Below are 23,642 nucleotides of genomic sequence, written 5' to 3'. Positions count from 1 at the left end.
TAGAGTTGTCATTAAAAATATCATTAAAAAGTGGGTGGAGAAATAGTGTTGATGGGTGGGTATATCATCTCCTTTTAAATTTTAAATGTTAATTGTCTATTTTACCCTATCGCATAATTACTATTAAGTACAAAATAAAATTAATAATAAAACTCAAATTTATCAATAAACCCACACACTATAATTAAACCCTAGCATCACCATTTGTTTATCCTACATTCATTTTGGCTAAAACCCTAATAGCGCTGATAGAGAAAAACAAGTTTTTCTATTGAATGTGGCCAATACTAGGTGTTAGATCCCACATCATCCAACGGAGTGGATCCTCTATGCCTTATATGTACATGCCCACCTCTTCCTAACAAGAGGCCTTTTGGGAGCTCACTGGCTTCGGGTTTCGTAGAAACTCCGAAATTAAGCGAGAAATGAGCCAGAGCATTCCCAAGATGAGTGACCCACTAGGATCATCTGCCCGCGTGAGTTCCCAGAAACAAAACCGTGAGGCCGTGGTCGGGGCCCAAAGCAGACAATATCGTGCTACAACGGAGTCGAGCGCGGGATGTGGTGGAGCCTCGGGTCGGGATGTAACAATTTGGTATCAGAGCCAATCCCTGGCTGGGTGTGCTGACGAGGACGTTGGCCCCCTAAGTGACGAAGGAGGGCATGCTGGCCGTCACGTGAGAGTGACGTAACCATTTACACAGTCCAGAAGCTTTAAAGATACAATTACTAAGATGTAACACCCGAGGGTAAGTCCTACTTTTGTGAATTCTGTCAGAACACCGTGGGAATCCTCGTGAGCCACCAACACTGCTAACTAGAACCTGGAGGGGCACAAAACAAGATTGAGTGGGTTAGTAAAACAAATCTTTTCGAAAATATTTCAGTTAATAACATTTCTACCCCTCGCTGTAAAACCTGTATACTTTCCCAGAAAAATAGTATATAATATGCATATAAATCTTCAAATATCTCAATTCACAAATCTTTATCAAAACCAGAAAGTATGCCATGCCATAAGCGTCAATAACAGAATAAAGATGCATCAATATAACAGGTGACATAATGAATCAACCGCAGACGTGACGTAACCAGCATGCCCTCATTCGGGACGGGGTGTGTCACCACATAGCCCAAGCGAGTGGATCATCTATGCCTTATATGTACATGCCCACCTCTTCCTAACACGAGGCTTTTTGAGAGCTCACTGTCTTGGGGTTCCCTAGGAACCCCAAAATTAAGCGAGAAAGGGGCCAGAGCATTACCAGGATGGGTGACCCGCTTGGAAGTTTTGCTTGCGTTGCGTGAGTTCCTAGAAACAAAACTGTAAGGGCTTGGTCGGAGCCCAAAGCGGACAATATCGTGCTACGATGGAGTTGAGCCCGAGATGTGGTGGAGCCCGGGTCAGGATGTGACACCAGGGGTATGTTGATCAATTTAAGCAACTTTGAAGGCTAGAAAATATAGCCACCAATGATGTTGTGGCTCTTGAAGATGATTAAAAATGTTTTGATAGGTATGTTGAAATTTCATTTTCTTTAGTTTATTTTCTATCATGTTTTAAGTTTAGAACTCACGATGGAAAAGTTGGTAATGTGAAAAGGTGAACTAGCTACAACAATATTTCTGTAATTCTTCGAATCAAGACAAGCAATTTACAACTACTTGCTGATGGAAAAGTTGATAATTGGTTTCCTTTAATTGCAGGGTCTTTTTGGTTTTTTAAATCTTAGTTGTGGATACAAATTTCCGCCATCTTCTCCCTTGAAGAAAATGCACCTGCAAAGTAATAACACTTAACATTAAGGCCAAAAGCCTCACGCGCCCATGATGAATTTTTGTGTTTATGAGTTTGTGGGTAGCAAATGGCTTAGCTTTTTAGTGGGATAATAAGGCTATTTATAGGGGAGTGGCGGACCTTATTTGGAGAATAGTGGCTAGCCATATATGGTGTAATTGTAGACTAATTGCAAGATATTATGTGAAATAATATCTTGCAATTAACATGGTAATTAATCCCAAATTAAATAGGAAGTTTTGGGAGTTACCTTTTGAATAAGGATTTGATGAGGAGTGATGAGAGGGATTTGAATAAATACCATTTTGATCACCTTTGACTCTTCCTTGATTGAGCCGTTATTGTTCGTTGCATGCGCGTGGGAATCCCGGTGTGCCTCGAGGATAATTTTGTCCTTTTAACCCAAAAGTCTACGTGTCACCTACATATTTTTCTTGATTATTTTTGGCTCCACAAATGCCCCCACACCTGCTAGCCCACTCGCAGGAAAAGGCAGTAGGTGTAAAGATCTCCAACTTTTCCCACTTGGACTTGGAATTAGATTTTTCTAGGAAAGAAAAATAAATCGCCTTGAAAACCTATTTAAGCCTACCTTAAGTAGGGGATTAAATCAACTACAGAGGGCAATTATTTATCCCTACAAGAAAGAGAGAAAGCTAGAGGAGTTAGGGGATATTTGTTCCCCCTCCCCTAGCATTCTTCTTCGTTTTCTCGTGCAAAGAATTGTCTTCCGTTGATTTCTTTGTCTTCTCCGTGTTGCACCAAGGTAAGAAAAAAAAATTAATTTTCTTTGTCTTTTTCTTAGGTGGTGCTATCGTGGGGCAGCCATCGGGGTGGTGTGGCATGTCGGCTGGCAAAGGCCGAGGGTCGGCTTAGTATGGGGCGATGAAGTGGTGTGGCAAGGGCCACGACTTGGGCTGCTCGATTTGGCTGGAACCAAGGGCTGGCTAAGCATAGGTCGAGGAAGTGGTGTGGCAGAAGCCATGATTTGGGCTGCCACAGTTGTGCAGTTTATCAAGAATGAAGAAACTACTTAAGTTTGATTTATCAGCTACCGTAGATAGAGTAATCGAAGATGGTGTTGCCAAGATCGGAGCTGCTGAAGTTGAAGTGTCAGGTGAGCAAACTATTGAGTGCAAAGTGGCTGTTGAAGGCATGATGGCTGCTGGAAAACCCAAGGTCATCTGAGCTGTTAAATGAGTAATCTGCTCTATTTAGCTTGTGTCGAATTTCGGCGACCTTGGTATAAATTTATCAATTTGCTAGAAATTTAATAAATTGATTTCACTTTACTCCATCTTTGTTTTTCTTGAAACTTTGCTTGCTTGAAGCGTCTTGCAAAATTTTTAGCTTTAAAACCATCGGTTGAGCACATTGCTTCGAAAAAGGTTGAAGATCACAAGGAGTCACTATGGCCATGAGTTTTAGCTTCTTGCGGCTTCAAGTTATTGAGTTCGTCGTCGGATGCTGCCCCCTGACCATTTGATGCTTAGCTAGTATTCGAGTATTCGATGTTTTAAGTTGGGTGGCCCGCATCACAACGTGATAAAGATCCAGATGGGTGTTAGAGAATTGGTTTATCCTCTCGCGTTTGAGAGCTTACCCAGATGGGTGTCGGGGAATTGGTTTTCCCTCTCGCACTGGAGAGCTTACCTAGATGGTGTTGGGGAATTGGTTTACCATCTCGCACTAGAGATCAATTAGTTTATCCTCTCGTACTGAAGAGTAAACCCAGATAGGTGTCGGGGAATTGGTTTACCTTCTTGCACTAGAGAGCAATTATTTTATCCTCTAGCACTGGAGAGTAGACCTAGATGAGTGTCAGGGAATTAGTTTACCTTATCACACTGGAGAGTAATTAGTTTATCGTCTCGCACTGAAGAGCAAACTCAGATGGGTGTTGGGGAATTAGTTTACCTTCTCTCACTAGAGAGCAGACCTAATTGGGTGTCAAGGAATTAGTTTACCCTCTTGCACTGGAGAGCATGGAAGTCGTTATTGTGAGGGTAGCTAAGGAAAACTAGACTACTGGACAACTTAAATAATGCTCAGCCTGTGAGGTATTGTTCGACGATCTGCTTGAGACTTCGAACTGTTTGTGGAATTCGCTTAATGTGTACGTGGGAAGCGTGATGAGCTGTTCCCAAACTTTCTTCAAGTATTGCGTCATCGTTAGATGTTTCGTCATGTGCCCTTTTAAGGCTTGGTTAGTGATCAATTGAGAATCTGAATGGATTGCAATCTTTTTCACTGCTAAGTCTTTCACTAGTAAAGGCTGCTAATAAAGCCTTGTCTTTTGCTCTGTCGTTGGATGCTTTGAAGTTTGGAGTGTCATGGGCTTGGTCAACACAAGCCACAGGGAAAGATCGGCACGGCTAAGAGCCGTGGTGCAAGATCGGCATAATTAGGAGCCATGGTGACAGATGGGAGCCGTGGAGTAGGTAGGCACGTTTATGAGCGTAGAGTTGGGGCTAGCTTGGGCCAGATTGTTCGATCAATAACCTAGTGTAAATACGACAGAGAATCCTAGTGTAAATACATAATCGTTCAATCAATAACCTCTCAACTTCTTCTTGAATTTTCCTCTATTGGGGTAACGGAGCTTCTGGCTACCCCTGTTCGTGACTTGTTGGTATAGGCTTCTCTTCCATATGCTCGGCTCATCTATGTCGCGGTTGCGGTGCATGTGGTACATTCCTAACAGGCAAGCGAATTATTCACAGGCTGCCAATGAAACTTGATTGGATTGAGTGACTGGTTTTCTTCGTCTGTCGTATTGCATACTCCAATGTAAGGTGAATGATGCTCTTTGCGGGCCTAACCATGAATGAACATTTCGCCTGAAAGGTTGCTCATGTTGATTATTGAAGTGTGGCCTTAACCGTGAATATATGTTCGTCCGTGGGTTTAACCGAGAATGCACGCTTATTCGTGTGCTAAGAAGAGAGTATACGCTATCTCGAGGGCCTAGTTGGGAGTGTACACTGCCAGAATGCTTGGTTCGTGACTGGTCAAGTGGCTGTTTGCCTGGACCCTGCTGGAGAAGTTCATTGTCTACCTTTGTCTTACGCCAGGACACCTCGTCTCGGGCACGCTGCATCTCGGTACGTTGCAAGAGCTGATTCACCAAGGTAGTTTGCTGCTTGAGGGCGCTGGTAAACTTTATGACTTGTCGAGACAAGTGTTGTTTGCCATTTGGGGTGGAGGAGCTTAGATGGTATACGTCTCATTGAGTAGTGGAAGTGTAATGGACTTTGGGTGCGAGATTCGAGTTGGGATATGTCAAATCTGCGAAAAAAATGGGGTGAAAATACCCCCGGTTTAGTCGTTGGTCTAGAAATCTGAAGCTGGGACGGTTGAACCGGTTTTAGACTCATTGGGATTGCTTGGTGGGCCACAGAAGTAGGTTGGACCTTGGAAACGAGTCAGGTCGCTGGAGCGGGCTGGACCGCTGGCGTGGGTTGGGCCACAGAAGCATGCGTATGCTGGGCTTATTTTCTCCTAGGCACGGCTTGGGCTGATTGTTCTAAGGCACGGGCCTGGGCTTGGCACTGCTCTGTGGCATGGGCTTGGGTGTGCCAAGCTGCTGTTACTGGCGTCTGGGCCTGGGCTGCTGAAGTGGTAGCAAGCTGGGCTGCATTCAGGGCTTGCGCCTCTTGGGTTGTGGCCTGATGGTCCTGCTACCAATGAGCTGGCCCACTCCCCACTGCCACAGTGGTCCCCATGGCTGCTATGGTGGTGGTGCTCCATGGTGGTAAAGTTGCTCCTCTTACCATCGCGTTCAGCCTCGTGGATCGTTGTGGTGGGGCTACGTCTCGTCCTCCATCATTTGATCCAGATCTTTGAATGTAAGAAGTTTCGTTCGTCGTGGTTTCCGAATTTCCCGTCATTATATTTTTCCTTTACCTCTATTCAAAGAATTAAAAAATTATAGGAATAAGAAAGTATGAAAAATTTATGAACGAACGAGAAATGAGAAACTTTGAATGCGAGAGTCATCTTCGAGCGTGTGAATCAAACTTTCAATGAAAGCACCAATTTGTGGATGCAAATTTCCGCCATCTTCTCATTTGACGAAAATGCACTTGCAAAATAATAACACCTAAGACTAAGGCCAAAAGCCTCAAGCGCCCATGATGAATGGGGGGACTTTGGCCGAAGAATCTTCGATGTCAAAGTTAGAATTATGAAAAGAATGTGTTTAGGAGTTTATGGGTAGCAAATGACTTAGCTTTTTAGTGTGATAATAGGGCTATTTATAGGGGAGTGACCGGCTCTATTTGGAGAATAGTGGTCGGCCATATATGGTGTAATTGGAGAATAATTGCAAGATATTATGTGAAATAATATCTTGCAATTAACATGGTAATTAATCCCAAATTAAATAGGAAGTTTTGGAAGTTACCTTTTTGAATAAGGATTTGATGAGGAGTGATGAGAGGGATTTGAATAAATACCATTTTGATCACCTTTGACTCTTCCTTGATTGAGCTGTTATTGTCTGTTGCATGCGTGTAGGAATCCCAATATGCCTCGAGGGTAATTTTTTCCTTTTAACTCAAAAGTTCACATGTTACCTTCATAATTTTGTTAATTTTTTTTTACTCCACATTAGTGTTTTCAATGTTGTCAAATATCTATGCTACAACTGGTGATTGGGCAAATGTTGCCTGTTTGAAGCTGCAAATGAGGAGCACCAGAGTCCAGAAACCTCCCGGGGCTAGTTCCGTTGAGGTGGCCAACGAGGTTTATGAAATTACTATTTTTGACAAATTACACTCTAATTCCAACGAAGTATATGGGATGATTGACAGAGTTCTTCTGCACTTCAAGCAAATGAATGTGTCCTCTTGGAGTATTAGCAATGGGATAGGTGGACAGATTGCGAAAGACAATATTTATTTGGTCAGCATCAGTTGACTCAAACATGCCAGAAACACTTTTGCAAGCCTCGTAATTGGAAAAATTCTAAAGAGAAACTTCTTACCAATGTTCTTAGATTATAAACTTGCTTACTTGATAAATAGAAGTGGATCAATTGTTTAATTTGTTGCTTATGCGCATCAACATAAAAAAATAAAAATAAAAATAAAAAAACAAAACAAAAAGCAAAGCAGCCATGGAAATGCTTGGACGCCCTTTGAAAAAAAAAACATTCAATTAGAGATGTTATTTTACAAAATGAATGAGTATAAAGATAACTTTATATTTTGAATTGGGTTTCAGAGGATAATTTAGATAATAAATTTGGGTTTAAAGAGATATTAATTCCTTAATAAAAAACAATATGGGTGAAGAGAGTAAATTGGGTGTAGAAAGAAGTTACATAGGTTCAAATAAAATTTTCCTGCAACATATGACCTCCAGTCAATATTTTTCATGTGTTCAAAGTTTTGTACAGGTGGATTTACCACTCAATTTTCATCTTTAAAATTAAATCAAAAATAGAAAATACAGAATAAAAATAAGTAACACTGAAGAAAGTTTAATTTACTTTTTTCATCCTTATATGCTCATGCAATATTTTTTTTCATCAATGTGAGTAGAAGTGAGTTAAAAATAAAATAAAAACTGAATAAAAAAATCAAGCCAAATTACAAAAACCAAAACCAAACCGCAATCTATTAGTTCGGTTTCGAGGTCAAAAACTAAACAGAATTGAACTGAATAATCTTTAAAAAACGACATCATTTGTCATTGTCGTTTAACTTTTATCATATGACCCAAGCGCTGGGTTCTCCTCCTCACCCTCACTCCATTGGTAACCCCTCATCCACCTACACCTCCAGTCCATTGCACTCTCGCACTTCGTGCTCCTCCTCGGTCCTCACAATCCTTCGTGGCCTCTTCTCTGTCTGCATCTTCGTGTTCTACAGGGAAAAGCATATAGAAAGGAAAAGGTAGGTCTTCCCTACTTTAACATTGTTCTACTTGTAGCATGAAACCCTAAAATTTGGGGAATTTTTGCTCGATTGGCATTTGGAGATTATAGCATGAACTCTGATTCCCGGTCTTCTGGATAAACCTTGAGAGCGCGTTTACTAATCCGTAATCAGATTGAGAGGAATTGGATTGAGGAGGAATTGAAATGAGGTGGAATCAGAATCAGATTTCTGATGGAGTTGTTTACTAAAACTGTCTGGAATAGGAGTAGGAATGATGTTGAGTCCATATAAGTTGTTTACTAATTCACTTCAATTGGAATTAAAACTAGATTAATTACTAAATTGCCCTTACATAAATAAATTATTTTCATACTAATTAATTAAATTTATATAATAAAATTCATCTATATCTTAATTAAATTAAATTTCTTAATCAGATTCCCTTTTCTACCCACCCTTGCTTTTCCAAACATGCCAATTACCAAATCCACCCCCTTATGCCTCCATAGCCCATCCTGCTTTTCCTTGCCTTTCCTTGCACTGCCCTTCACCCCCTGCCTTTCCTTGTCCAGTTGCATTGCAGTCTCGTTGCCATCTCATACCCCAACTATCTTCTTTCATGGTCCGCACTGCACATACCGCAATTGTCTTCAGCTTCCCCCCTCTTATTTTTCCATTTACTTCTCATCTCCCTCCATCTATCTCAACCACACAGCCACTGGAATATACCCCATAACCACCATAGCAGTGGATCCACCACCATTGCAGCTTCAATTCCAAGTGTTAAAGTGTCATTCAATTGGCAGATGTGGCACCGAATGAGTTTCAAATCCGTTCTTCGCCAACGACAACCCATTCCACCAACTCAGTCTTCGAAGCCCATCCATCTAGGGGCAATTTGGGTATAAAAGTTGGATTCCTGGAAGAGCCTTCTTCCTGGAATCCAAATACCACCACCATCTAGGGGATTAGATTCTGGGAGATTTAGGGATCCAATTCCTAATTTTAAGTGGACCCCATCTTGTTTTTCATTCCGAAAATGTTAGTAAACAGCTTGAATGCCTGGAAAAGAATGCAATTCCGTTTCTTGCCATTCCGTTCCGGTTTGGTAATCATGCCATAAGAGTACTGCTACGAATCAGATCCCAACCTCTTTTTTCCACTACTTATATCAAAACACGTAGTATACCGGTCACAATGAAAATTTTCTCCAAAAAGAGAATTTAAAAAAAATTATTTGTTAATTTATATGTCAACCATAGGATTTAAACAACGGCCAGATCACTTTGTCGCGGACAAAGTTGATATCAGATGTCTGGCAAAGATCAAGATGCTAAAGAAACAAACGAAATGAAACCGAACTGAAAAAGAAAAAAACAAAATGTAAGCACATACAAGGTCCTTTGTTTCTTCGATATGGGATTCATAATCTCAACAATTTCCGTACATAATACTATGCTATTTAAGAACAATGAGAAATTAGATTGTTATTCCTCATTTTTCTATTCCATTAATTAAAATCTTATTCTTTTTCAATTTTCATTCAAGGTTACATTTAATAGCTTCATATTTAAAAGTTAAAATAAAGTAATTTCAAGGGTGAAAAGAGTTATCCACATTGCAAATTTTCAATGGAAGATCACAAATGGAGTAGTAATACCGTACTACTCTATAATTTTTCCAAATTTTTAATTTCTTTTTTCAACATACTTCAATTAGAAATCCATTTGAATTCAATCTTCTATACCATACAAGGCCAATGTATAAGAGATTCATGAGGATAATCAGAAGTGATTATACTGTTAATCAAGTGCCAACTCAGCAATAGAGTTTGTTAGTTACTAAACTAACTTATTTTGTTGTGATTATTTGATTAATGAAGTTTATATAATGCTGGAATTAAACCCAGAACAGAATAATGAGAATCATTTTGTTCAATACGAGCTTCGTTCTTTATCTTTCGTCTCCTCTCTCTCTATCACTGCTAAAGCTTAGATTCTAGGGTTTACTATAGCTCTTCAATGAATATTTCCCACGAAGCTTTCATTCTGATCCACAAGCACAAGATTTCATGTGTTGTTTATGATCACCGGGGTGTCCTTGACACCCTGTACCGTATTCCCAAGTAACATTTCTTGGAACTACCTGGACAGAAGAAACCAAGCTCAAAGCTTCTTCCTTCCATATCTTGAAACCAAGGTTGTACGATCACGGATAAGTCTGTGAGTCATCGTTTGTTAGAGAGGGTTGGCTTGGATATGACTATTAACTATATAGAAGGCATTTTGAAGGAAGAAACGGATGATAACTTCCTTATTTTATTCAAGTTGAATGTTACTTGTGAAGAAAATTTGTCCCTGTTAATCCTACCATTTTCGTAAGAATTAGTAGAGATATGTTTTTATCATGACTAACCTTCGACTTGGAAAAAAAAAAAAAGTTGTCATTCATTTCTACCAATTCCAAAGTGATTTCTTTGGTTCATTATTGTGTAATTTTCGCAAAATGGTCATTTGTCCTCCTTTAACAATCTCGCGTTGCCAATATTTATTATCTTTACTAATTAATACAATACTCATTGTCAATCAAAATTTTATGAAATTACAAATTTAACCCTCTAATTAAAACAAAACATGAATAAGAAATATGTGACAAAAATGTAATTTCACACAACCAAATTTTGCTGATTTTTTTTTCAAAACCTTATCTACATGTAATCCTAACATATTTCTAGTTAAAAAAAATATAAAATAAAAAATTTTCCACTCTCACATTCTCTATCACTCTCTTGCTCTCTCCTTCTATTTCAAAAACAAAAATAAAAAAAGTTTCTCACACACTTTGTGTGTGCCCATATGCTAGTATATATAATGAAAGGATGATAATTGATTTGACGAATTGAACTACACATAAGAATTGATTGTCAGACTACAATAATAGCCTTACTCTTTAAACAAGACAGTTAGAAAGAACCAAAACCTCAGAATTAATCATCAACTACAAAACCACAAAAAGTTTCTATGTTCTTTCTCTTCTGAAATTTCAAAGTTGACCAAGGAAAAATCAGGAAATATCTTTTAGCTTGGGAAGTTGTGATGTAAACTCTTGGGTTGGTTTCCGTCTAATCAGAACTGATAATGACTGGATTGGCATTTATATAGACAACAAACTGTTGAGAGGAAGGAACCAAGAGGATTCCTCTCCTTTACTCCAAAACAAGCTTTGTCTTCAATTCCAGGCTTGTACGGCCTCACCATTCACGGGCTCATGTCACGAACGGACGTATCTATTAAGTTAAGACTACTATAGATAAAGCAGGAGGCAACGAAAAAATTCTACTTTTGACTTGTCTGAGGTTAACCATTCTTCGGAATTTTGCAAAATTATTTGCCGTCCGAATTGGGATGGAAAATGATCGAACCGCAAGGATCTTTTCTTTCTGATTATATATTTAGCTTGAATGATCCCATTACCATGCGGAAGGGAACTCGAGAACAAAAAGAATTCAATGGGGGGTTTTGGTTTTTTGCTTATCGTCAGTACTAATTTGCTCTTTCTGCTGTACATGTCCACAATTTCCTTTGCAGTTGACAGCATTGGTCCTTCGCAGTCTATACTTGACGGAAGGACCTTGGTTTCAAAAGATGGAAGCTTTGAGCTTGGTTTCTTCAGTCCAGGTAGCTCCAAGAATCGCTACTTGGGAATTTGGTACAACTACAAGAACATCCCCGTTCAAACTGTTGTTTGGGTGGCAAACAGATGCAACCCGATCACTGACTTGTCTGGCGTGTTGATGATAAACAACACAGGCTACCTTGTGGTGTTGGGTCAGAATAAGACTGTTTTTTGGTCAACAAGCTCAGTTAGACATGCCGAAAGTGCAAGGGTACAGCTCTTAGATTCTGGAAATTTGGTACTAACAGATGGGAAAGATGGAAATTCCGGAACCTATTTGTGGCAAAGCTTTGATTATCCCTCTGATACATTGTTACCGGGAATGAAGTTGGGTTGGGACTTGAGGACAGGTCTAAAACGACGTATATCAGCATGGAAAAATGCAGAAGACCCATGTCCTGGTAACTTCACTTATGGGATTGAAATGGATCTTCAAGCATACCCTCAAGCATTCGTTCGGAACAGCACTTCAAAAATCTATCGTGCCATCCCATTGAATGGCCTTACATTCTGTGGTGCATCAGAAAAGCATAGTACGCGTTATAGTTTCAACTTTGTCTACAACGATAGTGAAGTGTACTACATGTACAACCCAACCATTAAGTCTATTACCTCAAGAATAGTTTTGAACCAAACTACCAGTTCGTGCGCTCGCTTTCATTGGAAGAAAGAAAGTCAAGCTTGGACGGTACATTCATCAAGACCTAGAGATTTGTGTGATCGTTATAGCTTCTGCGGAGCGAATTCAAACTGTCTCATTGGTCAGAGTCCAGTCTGCCAATGTCTAAAAGGATTCAAGCCTAAGTCTCAAGAAAAATGGAATTTGACGGACTGGTCTCTAGGATGCGTGCGCAATGAACCTTTAAGCTGCCAGGGAAGAGACAAAGATGGGTTTGTCAAATTCGTTGGTTTGAAATTACCAGATACTACACATTCTTGGGTGGACAAAACTATAAATCTCAAGGAATGCACAGCCAAATGCTTGGAAAACTGTTCCTGTACGGCTTATAGAAGCTCGGATATTGGAGGACGAACTGGCTGCACCATTTGGTTTGGCGATCTAATAGATATCGCACAGGTTTCGGCTGGTGGGCAGGAAATATTTATTCGAATGCCAGCTTCAGAGTTAGGTATGTATTTTGTATCATGATTCATGAGTTGCTTGTTAAATACTTTTTACGTTGCAAGTCCCTTTTGCTTCTATCAAAGTAAAAGAACCGACCCTTCTTTTTGTGGCTGAAGAAAAAAATGATGGAAAAGTGAAGACAGCAGTGATAGTTGCAGCTGTGGTAGTAGTAGTGTTTTCTGGATTGCTGTTAGTTGGGTGTTACATTCGTCGAAGCAGGAAAAAATTTGAAGGTAAATTAACTTACCCTCACCATCTTTCCAATATCGAGTTTAAATTTGTTTAAAGATATATGGTATATGTATATGTAAGCTTTGGTTTGCTTTATTCTTTGTAAAGGCTATAGCTAACCACAATGTCCATTTCAACTACATGTGAGAAAACAGAAATAAGACAAAGAGATCAGGACAATGAAGGGGCACGAAATGGGGAACTTGAGCTCCCGCTCTTTGAACTGACTACATTAGTTAGTGCAACGGATAACTTTTCAAGCAATAACAAGCTTGGAGAAGGTGGCTTTGGACCTGTTTACAAGGTATTTTTTTTTTCAAAGTAAATTTTTATATAAAGGTTTTTTTCATTACACCCCATATAAAATTTAATATTAAATGATTTGTATACCTGAATATGCAATGACAATTTTGATCTTAAAAGGTTAAAAAAAAAACGAATTCTAAATACACCCAAATCACTTTTAACGTGTATATTTCAAGATTATTTATCTTCATAACTCTCTAAACTACTCTCACTCTCAAGATAACATATAGAACAAAACCCTAACCAATGAACTACAAACACATTAATTAAAAAAAAAATTACTTTTGACAAATGTAACATGAAATCAACGTTTCAGAAGCTTTACATGAGGTATGACTTCATATTTATTATTGTTTTAGTGAGTTCAACGACATTGGCATGCCAATAGCTGTGTTATGAATGTTATTCCTTGAAAAAAGTATGGTTGATAATGACAATCACACACTAATAAACTCTAGCCATATGTGATCACAAAAATCTGAAGATGTGAAGAGTTTGTGGGGTAAAAAAAAAAAATAAAAAAAAATAAAAACATAAAATATGTATTTGCACCTAAGATGTGAAGAGTATGAGGTGTATGTAGAAAATGTGGGGTGTATGTTGAGAGTGTGGGATGAGGGTATTACGAGTAAGTATGTGGGGTGTATTAGGATAAATTTTAATTGAAAAAGTAAATGTGGGGTGTATGCAATAATATGTGAGTTGTTAGTAAAACATGTCTTATATAAATAACAAATAAGAAGGATTACATCCAAAAAGGGAAGACACGGAGGGAAGAGAAAAGCCTCTATCCTGTAATAAAGAATCTGTAACAAATTTCCATAGAAAAAGAGATTTTCAAGGATGAAACTAAGAATTCCAAACCTAACGGTCCCAAACCACCAAAGGTCGCTTGCTCTGTTTAATATCATAGGCACGAGAAAGCATAAGATGACCATCAAAATAATCAGCCCAAACCAATGTCTCATCAATTTCAGTAGTCTTAGGCAAACAAAGGACCAAATTTGATCCAAATAGGATGTAAACTATCATGGAGAGAGGCAGAACAAATCCAATTCCCATCCACAATAAAATTGGAGACCCGTGCATGCAAAGTTTTTTCCCAAAGCCTTTGGAATATTTAAAACTTCAATTAAGGATTTATCCAACAAATTGGCATGCAAAAAAGAATTTTTTTTTGACATGAACAAATAATCCAACATGACTTGTGTTGTAATTCAAAAAAAAGAGGACGAAGACCAGGCCATATAGAAGAACTCTTGTACAAGGAGGAGGGCAAACCATGATTATTGAAAAAACGACCGCGAAAGAGAGGTGACCAGAGATGTCCCAAAACTTTTCCAGAAGATAAGCCTGATTCAAAGAAGCGAAATTTCGAATGCCAAGACCACCCTCATTTAATGGAGAACAACACCTTTTCCATGACTGCAATAAAAAAAAGAGGCGAAAGTGGATTACCTTGTCGAACACCACGACTGCAACTGAAAAAGACCACCAGAGAGCCATTAAAGAGAATTGGTAAGTGCGCTGAATGAAAAATAGAACCAATCTACTGAACAAAAGAAGAATGAAAATCAAACTTAGGAAAGCCCAATAAAGAGTGTCAAAAGCTTTAGCAACATCAAACTTAGTTGCTATATTACCCTCATAGCATTTATTGTCAAACAAATTAATACATTCCGAAGCTTTTCAAGTTAGCAGTATTTGAGATAGAGTGAATTTCCAGGGGACACTAGTAGATGGACAAGAAATTGCTGTGAAGAGGCTATCAAGAAGTTCAGGCCAAGGATTGAACGAGTTCATGAATGAAGTTATAGTAATTGCGAAACTTCAGCACCGAAATCTGGTAAAGCTTCTTGGTTGTTGCGTTGAAGAAGAGGAGAAAATGCTGATCTATGAATACTTGCCCAACGGAAGCTTGGACTCCTTCATTTTCGGTTTGGACCTTTGGAACCTTATAAAGTTTTGCAGAACTAATTTGTTAATAGCTCTAAAATAATTTTGTGTATCGGTTCTAAGCAGTTTTGCATTCGGATTTACCCGTGCCAGATCAACCGAGTGGAGAACTTCTGTTAGATTGGCCTAAACGTTTCAACATTATTTGCGGAATTGCTCGTGGTCTCCTCTATCTTCACCAAGATTCGAGGCTGAGGATTATTCATAGAGATCTGAAAGCAAGTAATGTTTTACTTGACAATGAAATGAACCCGAAAATTTCAGATTTTGGCTTGGCTAGAACATTGACTGGAGGAGATCAAACTGGTGGAAATACAAACAGAGTGGTTGGAACATAGTAAGTCTGTGTTTCAGTACCTTCTATTGATCCACTTTTGTCACGAATGGTTTGTTTTGTGATCTCACTTCTCTATAATGTTTGTACTTTGTACAGTGGTTACATGGCACCTGAATATGTTATAGATGGGCTATTTTCTGTGAGGTCTGATGTCTTTAGCTTCGGTGTTTTGGGACTGGAGCTCATTAGTGGAAGAAAAAATAAGGAATTCTACCATCCAACCAGCCCTAATCTTATTGGACATGCAAGTATCAAGTGTAATATTTCTTCTTATTCCATAGTAGATAAGGCCTATAATTGATGAAGAAATTTTGGAATGTTTCAGGCATGGAGATTATGGAATCAAGGCAGGCACTCAGAACTTATGGATACATGTTTAGGAAGCTCATGCGTGCTATCAGAAGTGTTACGTTGCATACACGTTAGTCTCTTGTGTGTGCAACATCATCCTGAGGATAGACCAAGCATGGCGTCTGTGGTTATAATGTTGGGAACTGAGATTGCATTGGCACCGCCCAAACAACCCGGTTTCTTTATGGAAAGAGAATCGCATGAAGGAGGTCCTTGTTCAGGCAACGAATTATCCATTACGGTTTTGGATCCTCGATGAGGATCGACTATCCATTATTGAAAAATAAATAGCCGTCTTTACTTGGTTCAAGCATTGAGGCAAGATAGGGACCATTTGGCTATAATATCTCAGTAGGCCTCAGTTGAGTCAGTCTTCTCCAAGCAGCCAGCTTCTGTTGCACTTCATCAAATGCAGCCTTGTTGTTCCTCTTATGAATCAGAAGGGACCCCTAATTTAAATGATTGTCTTCGATTCCATGCATAAGTAAACCCCTGATTTAAGGGATTGGGTTTTGGATTGGAACCGATTCCACTCTGGTTCTTCACCACTTATACAAAAGCTGAATCATTGGAGTTTTATATTTGCGACAATATTTATTGAGAAGATAATCTGGTTGTTGATTGGTTAGAATTTGTGGCCCGTGCTTATTTTCTTGAATGATAGGTGTCTCACATGCGATCATTGATAAAGAGCTAATCTTGTCAAATTATTTTCTCTATTTTTATGGAAACATAAGAAACTAAGTCTTTTATTTTTATTTTTATTCTTCAATACAACAATGGAATTGGAATCAAATATAAGACCTCAAGTAGTACAAAGAAAAATAATCTTAATAACTTTTGTAACTAAGCTGCCTGCATAACCCTTTAATTGTTAAAATCGAGTTCGACAACATATCTGATATTCAGGTTCGGCGCAGTTAATAGCCCAAATCGAATTCAACCAAACCGCTTGTACTGTATTGAATCTTGATACTCATTTAAACTTAAGTATATATTTTACTTGAGAAAAGTTAGTTTCGCACATATTATACATACTAGTCTTTTTGCATGCGCTTTGCGCATGCGAAAGGCTTTTTTGTACATAAAGGCGTGCTACGCGCGGTATACGGAGTTTTAATGAAACTAATAATTTTGAATACACAAAATACCCAGGGCCATTTTTCAACACGCAACATATGTCTACATAGCGCATTCTATCAAAGAATTATAGAGAACTTTCCTATTGTAACAACTCAATATAAAATTCATTAATTGGTTACCATAGATTGATCCTGGACTACATTGTCTCTAAAATTTGATGGTTAAATAGTAACCGTGAAAACTGAAATGCATGGAAACTCATCAACCAAAACCAGGAGGCACATCGGGGTCCTCATCACTACCATCACATGCTCGCTTGTGCTCCATTTCCGTAGATATGCTAGGTGCCAGTCTGTTATCATCGAGAGCCAGCCTGTCCTGCAATTGACATGAACTTTCCTTCCGTCCGTCCATAGCTCCCTTTACATGAGGTAGTTAATGGATATCCGGACAAAAAATAATCATCAAACAAAGAAAGCGAACAATTGTTAAGGGGATGTAATTAAAAGTGGCTTCTAGAACTTCATGATCAATAACATTTGGAAAGATGTTAGGGTAGAGGAACTATAATGTTGGCATCAAATGAAACCTTTCTCATTTGACCAACAAAGTACATTACACGTCATATGCCATCATCATGGCTGCAAAAACCTTTTCGATTAACACTCGTAAACATGGAACAAACTCCAGAAAGTAAAAATTTCACAAATAGTCAATAGGTTAAAATCTAACAGTTAAAACACTTGTACTTGAGTGTTATGTAGTATTGAAGATGGACCTCAAAATCTGATGATGTTGGATAATAATAAGGTTATTTCACATGCCATAAAAGTAAAAGAAGGAACAGGTAAACAATCAAAAAAAGTAATTGAAGAATTAGTAATTCGCGTGTTAAAAGTTTATTTAATGCTATCATATTCTGAAAATGGATATTTGTTGATTCACAATTGGCCGGAGTCAAAATTTGGCCTAATTCTACCTTTTAATTACCAAAAAGGGGATTTTAATATTTTAAGATCTTTTTAATATTTTATTATTTGTTTAATTCCTTTTTTATTTGGTTTCCTAGGGTTTATAGGTTAAGAACATTAGAGATAGGTCATCTTGGCCTTAGGTTTGTAATCTTATTCCTATTATTAGTCAAATTGGAGTGTATTCTTTCTTTCTTCCTAGAGAATTCTATAGGTTTGCTAGTTGTTTTCTAGCCAAGGAATAACGTTCGAGCTTCCTTTCTTATATCTGCTATGTCATCTGCAAAAAAAAACTCAAAACTTGTTTTAGACCTTTTAGTTTCCCATAAACTGTGAACTCCGGAATAAGATTCTCTTCTTTTCTATTATTCTCTCATTCCCTCTCCCATCCTCTCACACATTTCATTTTTTTTTTTCTATAACAAATTATTGTGAAATATTAATGTAATTTAATTGTGACCCTTCAAATAAAGATGAAGGAGAATCCTCCCGTCTGACGGTGATATTGATAGGCTGCCATATTCACATGGCAGAAAACAACAACCAAGAGGCAAGACGCAGCCTGTACGAATGTGAAAGGACTCCAAGGAGTTGGTCTTTCATTCATTGATGGGGCCCGATCATTGATGCACTCTTTTGACCTACCAATGTATGAATCAATTGTACGAAAATATCTAGTTAAATCAATTTTTAAATTAAATTTTGTAAATTATATGAGGTAATAATTGAATTATTATTAAAATATAAATTAATGTGCTCATCACTATAATAATTATCATTAAATGAATTTTAATTTCGAAATTTGTGTAATAAAATGATAAAATCACGTAAATCACACTAGGTGAAGACGGTAGTGTATAGTGAGCAAAAATGGGCCCGAGCTAAATACAATTACGTGATGGATCGAGGGAGCAGGTAATAAAAGATACTCAGTTTTGTTTTTATTTATTTTTACTTGAAAACCATTCATTTTCCAACACTGTCGGATGGTTGAATGAGAAAATGAGTAGGATCTGGCTTATCGGTCCACCCACTTCCTATACATTCTTATCCCCTTCTATTTATGTGGTAACAATTAAATCACGTTAATATTTTATATTATTGTTATTTTTTATTTTATTTTATTTTATAAAAAAATTAATATAAAATATTAACATGATTTAACCGTAATCACATAAAATAGAAAAAGATAATAGTGTATAGGAAGTGGGAGGTCAGAGAAGATGGGTTTCTTGATTGCTTTACGAAAATTGGAGCATGTACTATTTAATGTTCATTATTGACAAATGAACATCTTGGAAAGAACAACAGCTATTCCTAGACATTTTTTATTATGATCGGAACATAAGTAATACATTTCGTATTTTATATAAGTGATGAAAATTTTTAATTCAAATTATTAACTTTATAATACACATATTTCGTGTTACGGTCACGCTGAAAAATCTATACCCCGCTTTCTATACGTAGTTACCGGTCAATAACGAATCCTTCACGACATACATCTCCGATCTTCTCAATTAACAATCACTGGGGTCTTTTTTAGTTCTATCCTTAACTTGGATCAAACCCAGTAGAAAGGGAGATAAAGAACAAAAGTTCAATGGTTCATCTTTTGTTTCCGTTGATGATCGGTACTAATTTGCTCTTCTTGTTATCCACAATTTGCTTTGCAGTTAACAGCATTAGTCCCTCCCAGTCTGTTCGTGATGGCACGACCTTGGTTTCGAAAGATGGAAGCTTTGAGCTTGGTTTCTTCAATTCAGGTAGTTCCACGAACCGTTACTTGGGGATTTGGTACAAGAACATTCCAGTTAGAACTGTTGTTTGGGTTGCAAACCGATGCAACCCCATCAACGATTCTTCCGGCATGTTGATGATAAACGGCACAGGTAATCTTGTGCTGTTGGGTCAGAATAAGAGTGTCGTTTGGTGGACAAGCTCAGTTAAAAATGTCCAAAGTGCAAGGGTAGAGCTTTTGGATTCTGGTAATTTAGTCCTAAGAGATGTCGTCGCAGGAACCCATTTGTGGCAAAGCTTCGATTATCCTTCTGATACTTTGTTACCAGGAATGAAGATGGGATGGGACTTGAGGACTGGTGTAAAACGAAGTTTATCAGCATGGAAAAATTCAGAAGACCCTTGTCCGGGAGATTTCACTTACGGGATCCAAATGCAACTTAATACATATCCTGAGGCATATGTGCGTATAGGCACTGCAAAATACTATCGTACTGGCCCATGGAACGGACTGAGATTCAGTGGTTCACCAGAATTAAAGCCTAATCCACTTTACAGTTTCAAATTTGTGTATAATGAAGATGAAGTGTACTACATGTACAACCTTCAAGATAAGTCTGTAATCTCAAGAATAGTTTTGAACCAAACCACCAGGTCGCGTGATCGATTTACATGGATTGAAGCGGATCAAACTTGGAGGGCCTATTCATCGGTACCTAGGGACTTGTGTGATCATTATGGCTTCTGTGGAGCCAATGGAAAATGTATCATAGGTGAGAATCCAGTCTGCCAATGCCTGAAAGGATTCAGGCCTAAGTCCCAAGAAAAATGGAATTTAACCGACTGGTCTTTAGGATGTGTGCGGAAGAAACCACTGAGCTGCCATGGAAGAGATAAAGATGGGTTTCTTAAATTTTCTGGATTGAAATTACCAGATACTACACTTTCTTGGGTGAACAAAACTATAAATCTCGAGGAATGCAGAGCCAAATGCTTGAACAACTGTTCATGTATGGCTTATACAAGCTCGGATATCAGAGGAGGAGGCACTGGTTGTGTCATCTGGTTCGGTGAACTAACAGATATCAGGCAGTTTCTGGTTGGTGGGCAGGAGCTATATATTCGAATGTCAGCTTCTGAGTTAGGTATGGAAATTTGCTCTGATACAAAGTCCATTCTGCTTCTATCAAAATTAACTAATTGACCTTAATTTTTCCCTGTTCTCTTTTTTCGTCGCAATTTTATTTTGTCTACAATCATTTAGAAGACAATGATCGTCGATTGAAGACAGCAATGATAGTTGCAATTACCGTAGCAGCAATAATTTCTGGTCTTCTGTTAGCTGGATATTACATTCACCGAAGGAGGACAAAATTAAAAGGTAGATGAAGTGGAATGAGCCATCTTTGCACATTATCCGTGGATGTTCTTTGATTGTATTTGAATAGATATTTGAGAGAAGGGATTTGAAGTTGTATTGTGTTTAATTTGGTTAGAAGAGATATGCTTAAACTAGCACATGTTCCATCTGCATATATAGGTTTTAGTTTGCTTGCTCTTCACATCTGCATATATAGGTTTTAGTTTGCTTGCTCTTACTTGAAGGCTATAGCTAAATATTCTTGTCCCGGATTTTTTTTATTTTATTTGGATGAGTTGGATGAGTATTTCAGAGAAATGTATTTAAGATTTTATCAAATATAATTTGGTTGAGAGATATGTTTAACCTAGTACATATTCCATCTGCATATACAAATTTTAATTTGCTTACTCTTACATAGCTAACATGAAGTCCATTCTAATACATGAGAAACAGAAGTAAGAGAAACAAATCGGAACAATGAAGAGGACCTGGAGCTTCCGCTCTTTGACGTGACCACAATAGCAACTGCTACAGATAACTTTTCAAGCGATAACAAGCTCGGAGAAGGTGGTTTTGGATCTGTTTACAAGGTAAAGTTCCAATCTGCTTCATAATACGGGCCAAACTAATCACTTCATCATGTGTTTCGTTATATTGAGATACTGTAAATTGTCAGGGGACCCTGGCAGATGGACAAGAAATTGCTGTGAAGAGGCTTTCAAGAAGTTCTGGCCAAGGATTTAATGAGTTCATGAATGAAGTTATACTGATTGCCAAGCTTCAGCACCGAAATCTCGTAAAGCTTCTTGGATGCTGTGTTCAAGGGGAGGAGAAAATGCTGATTTATGAATACATGCCCAACAAAAGCCTGGATTCCTTTCTTTTCGGTTTGAAACATTGTACCTTATAAAATATTGTTGCTTTAAATAATTTCATATATAGGTTTGTGTACAGAACTGAAGTTGGATTTCGAATGAACTTGCCAGATCAAACAGGAGAATTGCTGTTAGATTGGCCTAAACGTTTCGACATTATTTGTGGAATTGCTCGGGGTCTCCTCTATCTGCATCAAGATTCCAGGCTAAGGATTATTCATAGAGATCTGAAAGCAAGTAATGTTTTACTTGATAATGAAATGAATCCAAAAATTTCAGACTTTGGTTTGGCTAGAATATTAGTTGGAGGTGATCAGATTGGCGGAAATACAAACAGAGTGGTTGGAACATAGTAAGTTTCTCTTGAAATTATTGCCACGAGAACGGATTATTATGTTCTCACTGATCTATGATGTTTCTATGTTTTACAGCGGTTACATGGCACCAGAATATGCTCTTGATGGGCTATTTTCTGTCAAATCAGATGTCTTTAGCTTCGGTATTTTGGTCTTGGAGGTCATAAGTGGAATAAAAAACAAGGGATTCTACCATCCAAACCACAGCCAAAACCTTGTTGGACATGTAAGTAGCAAGAATAAACTTCATACATAGAGACCAATGGATAAAAATTGACGGAGTTTTTTGACATGTTTCAGGCGTGGAAATTATGGAACGAAGGCCGGCCTTTAGAACTTATTGATACATGTTTAGCAGGCTCATGTATGCTATCAGAAGCGTTACGTTGCATCCACGTTAGTCTCCTATGTGTGCAACATAATCCTGAGGACAGGCCAAACATGGCATCTGTGGTTATAATGTTGGGAAGTGAGATTGCATTGACTCACCCCAAACAACCTGGTTTCTTTACAAAAATGGAATCACACGAAGCAGGTAACCAATCATCTTCAACCAATGAAATATCAATTACGCTTTTGGAGCCTCGATAAGGGTCGTTTAGTTGTGTATAGGTTAAACACCTAACACGTGCGTGGTCAGGAAACAAGCAGTTTGATATACAGATCCAAGTGGTCTGTCTGTTATTGACCAATAGATGGGGCTCGTTATAGATGGTTCAAAGCAGACAAGAAAGATAAAAGAAATTTTGGTTATTCTTCTATACTACATTGATATACATCTTTCTTTACGTATGTACATAGTGCCTTGTTGAACAATTTTTGAATGAGGCTACGAGTGATTCGTATGTTCTTTCCAACAGGCACAATAGAAGGGCTTAGCATTTTACTCTCGGACATGACCTTTGGGTTGTAATTTTCATATTATTCAGTCAATAAATTTGGAGGTTTTCTCAATTCCTGATAAATTTCAGATTGGTAGTGAATCTTAACTTAGGGTACGATGCATATTTGCGACTTTATGGTCAGATATTAAATTGTATGTTGCTCAAGGTTAGCATCAGGGCGGGCAAGATTTTAGGGGCCTGTATAAACTTTAAGCAGAAAACACCTAAAAATAAGCCCAGTGTGGTGGTGGTCAGACACTTCAACTCATGCAGAATTGTTTTGGGTTCGAAACTGCTTGATACTTTTTGTGAACTTCCTTTTGGAGTTAATGATTATACCAAAAAAAAGGATTATCGGGGAGATTCGAACTAGTTTGTTAAGAAGCGGAAGAACCCCAGTGTGCACATTTAAATATATGTATTCCCCCACTTTTCTTCCTTCTCCAAGTTCAACCATTAAAGGTATTGATGCACAAAATCAGCGAGGACTTTGGTATAACAGAAAGTGTTAAGTTTGTGACCTTCGCTAGATTGTTCCGGTCACTAGTGTGGATAAATATGTAAATGGATAGAGACAGGGAAGCAAACACAAGATGTACGTGGTTTACCCAGATTGACTACGTATACAAAGTAGAGGAATTCTCATTAATTGTGAAGGGTTTACACAAGTACATAGGTTCAAGCTCTCCTTTTGTGAGTACTAGT

At 38.1% G+C, this 23,642-nt stretch overlaps 1 protein-coding gene and 1 long non-coding RNA gene across 2 annotated transcripts; both read left to right on the top strand.

Moving 5' to 3' along the window:
* The first annotated feature begins 11,001 nt into the window (after nt 1–11,001).
* On the top strand, nt 11,002–23,007 carry LOC126590400 (uncharacterized). Its single transcript, XM_050255863.1, has 14 exons — nt 11,002–12,488; nt 12,601–12,717; nt 12,871–13,019; nt 14,748–14,958; nt 15,044–15,314; nt 15,411–15,558; nt 15,640–15,921; nt 19,278–20,604; nt 20,724–20,840; nt 21,276–21,412; nt 21,499–21,709; nt 21,809–22,049; nt 22,129–22,279; nt 22,354–23,007. The coding sequence occupies exons 1-14, from the start codon at nt 11,144–11,146 to the stop codon at nt 22,642–22,644; spliced, it is 4,998 nt and encodes a 1,665-aa protein (XP_050111820.1). The 5' UTR covers nt 11,002–11,143; the 3' UTR covers nt 22,645–23,007.
* LOC126589812 (uncharacterized) lies at nt 20,847–21,189 on the top strand. The gene is made up of 2 exons (XR_007611946.1): nt 20,847–20,999; nt 21,037–21,189. It is a non-coding gene; the product is annotated as an uncharacterized LOC126589812 (long non-coding RNA).
* Nucleotides 23,008–23,642: the final 635 nt, after the last annotated feature.

Source organism: Malus sylvestris, chromosome 11 (genome assembly GCF_916048215.2).
Source record: "Malus sylvestris chromosome 11, drMalSylv7.2, whole genome shotgun sequence".
Taxonomy (NCBI): Eukaryota; Viridiplantae; Streptophyta; class Magnoliopsida; order Rosales; family Rosaceae; genus Malus; species Malus sylvestris.
Note: the sequence above shows the minus strand (reverse complement) of the source record. Positions and strands in the feature narration are given on the sequence as shown.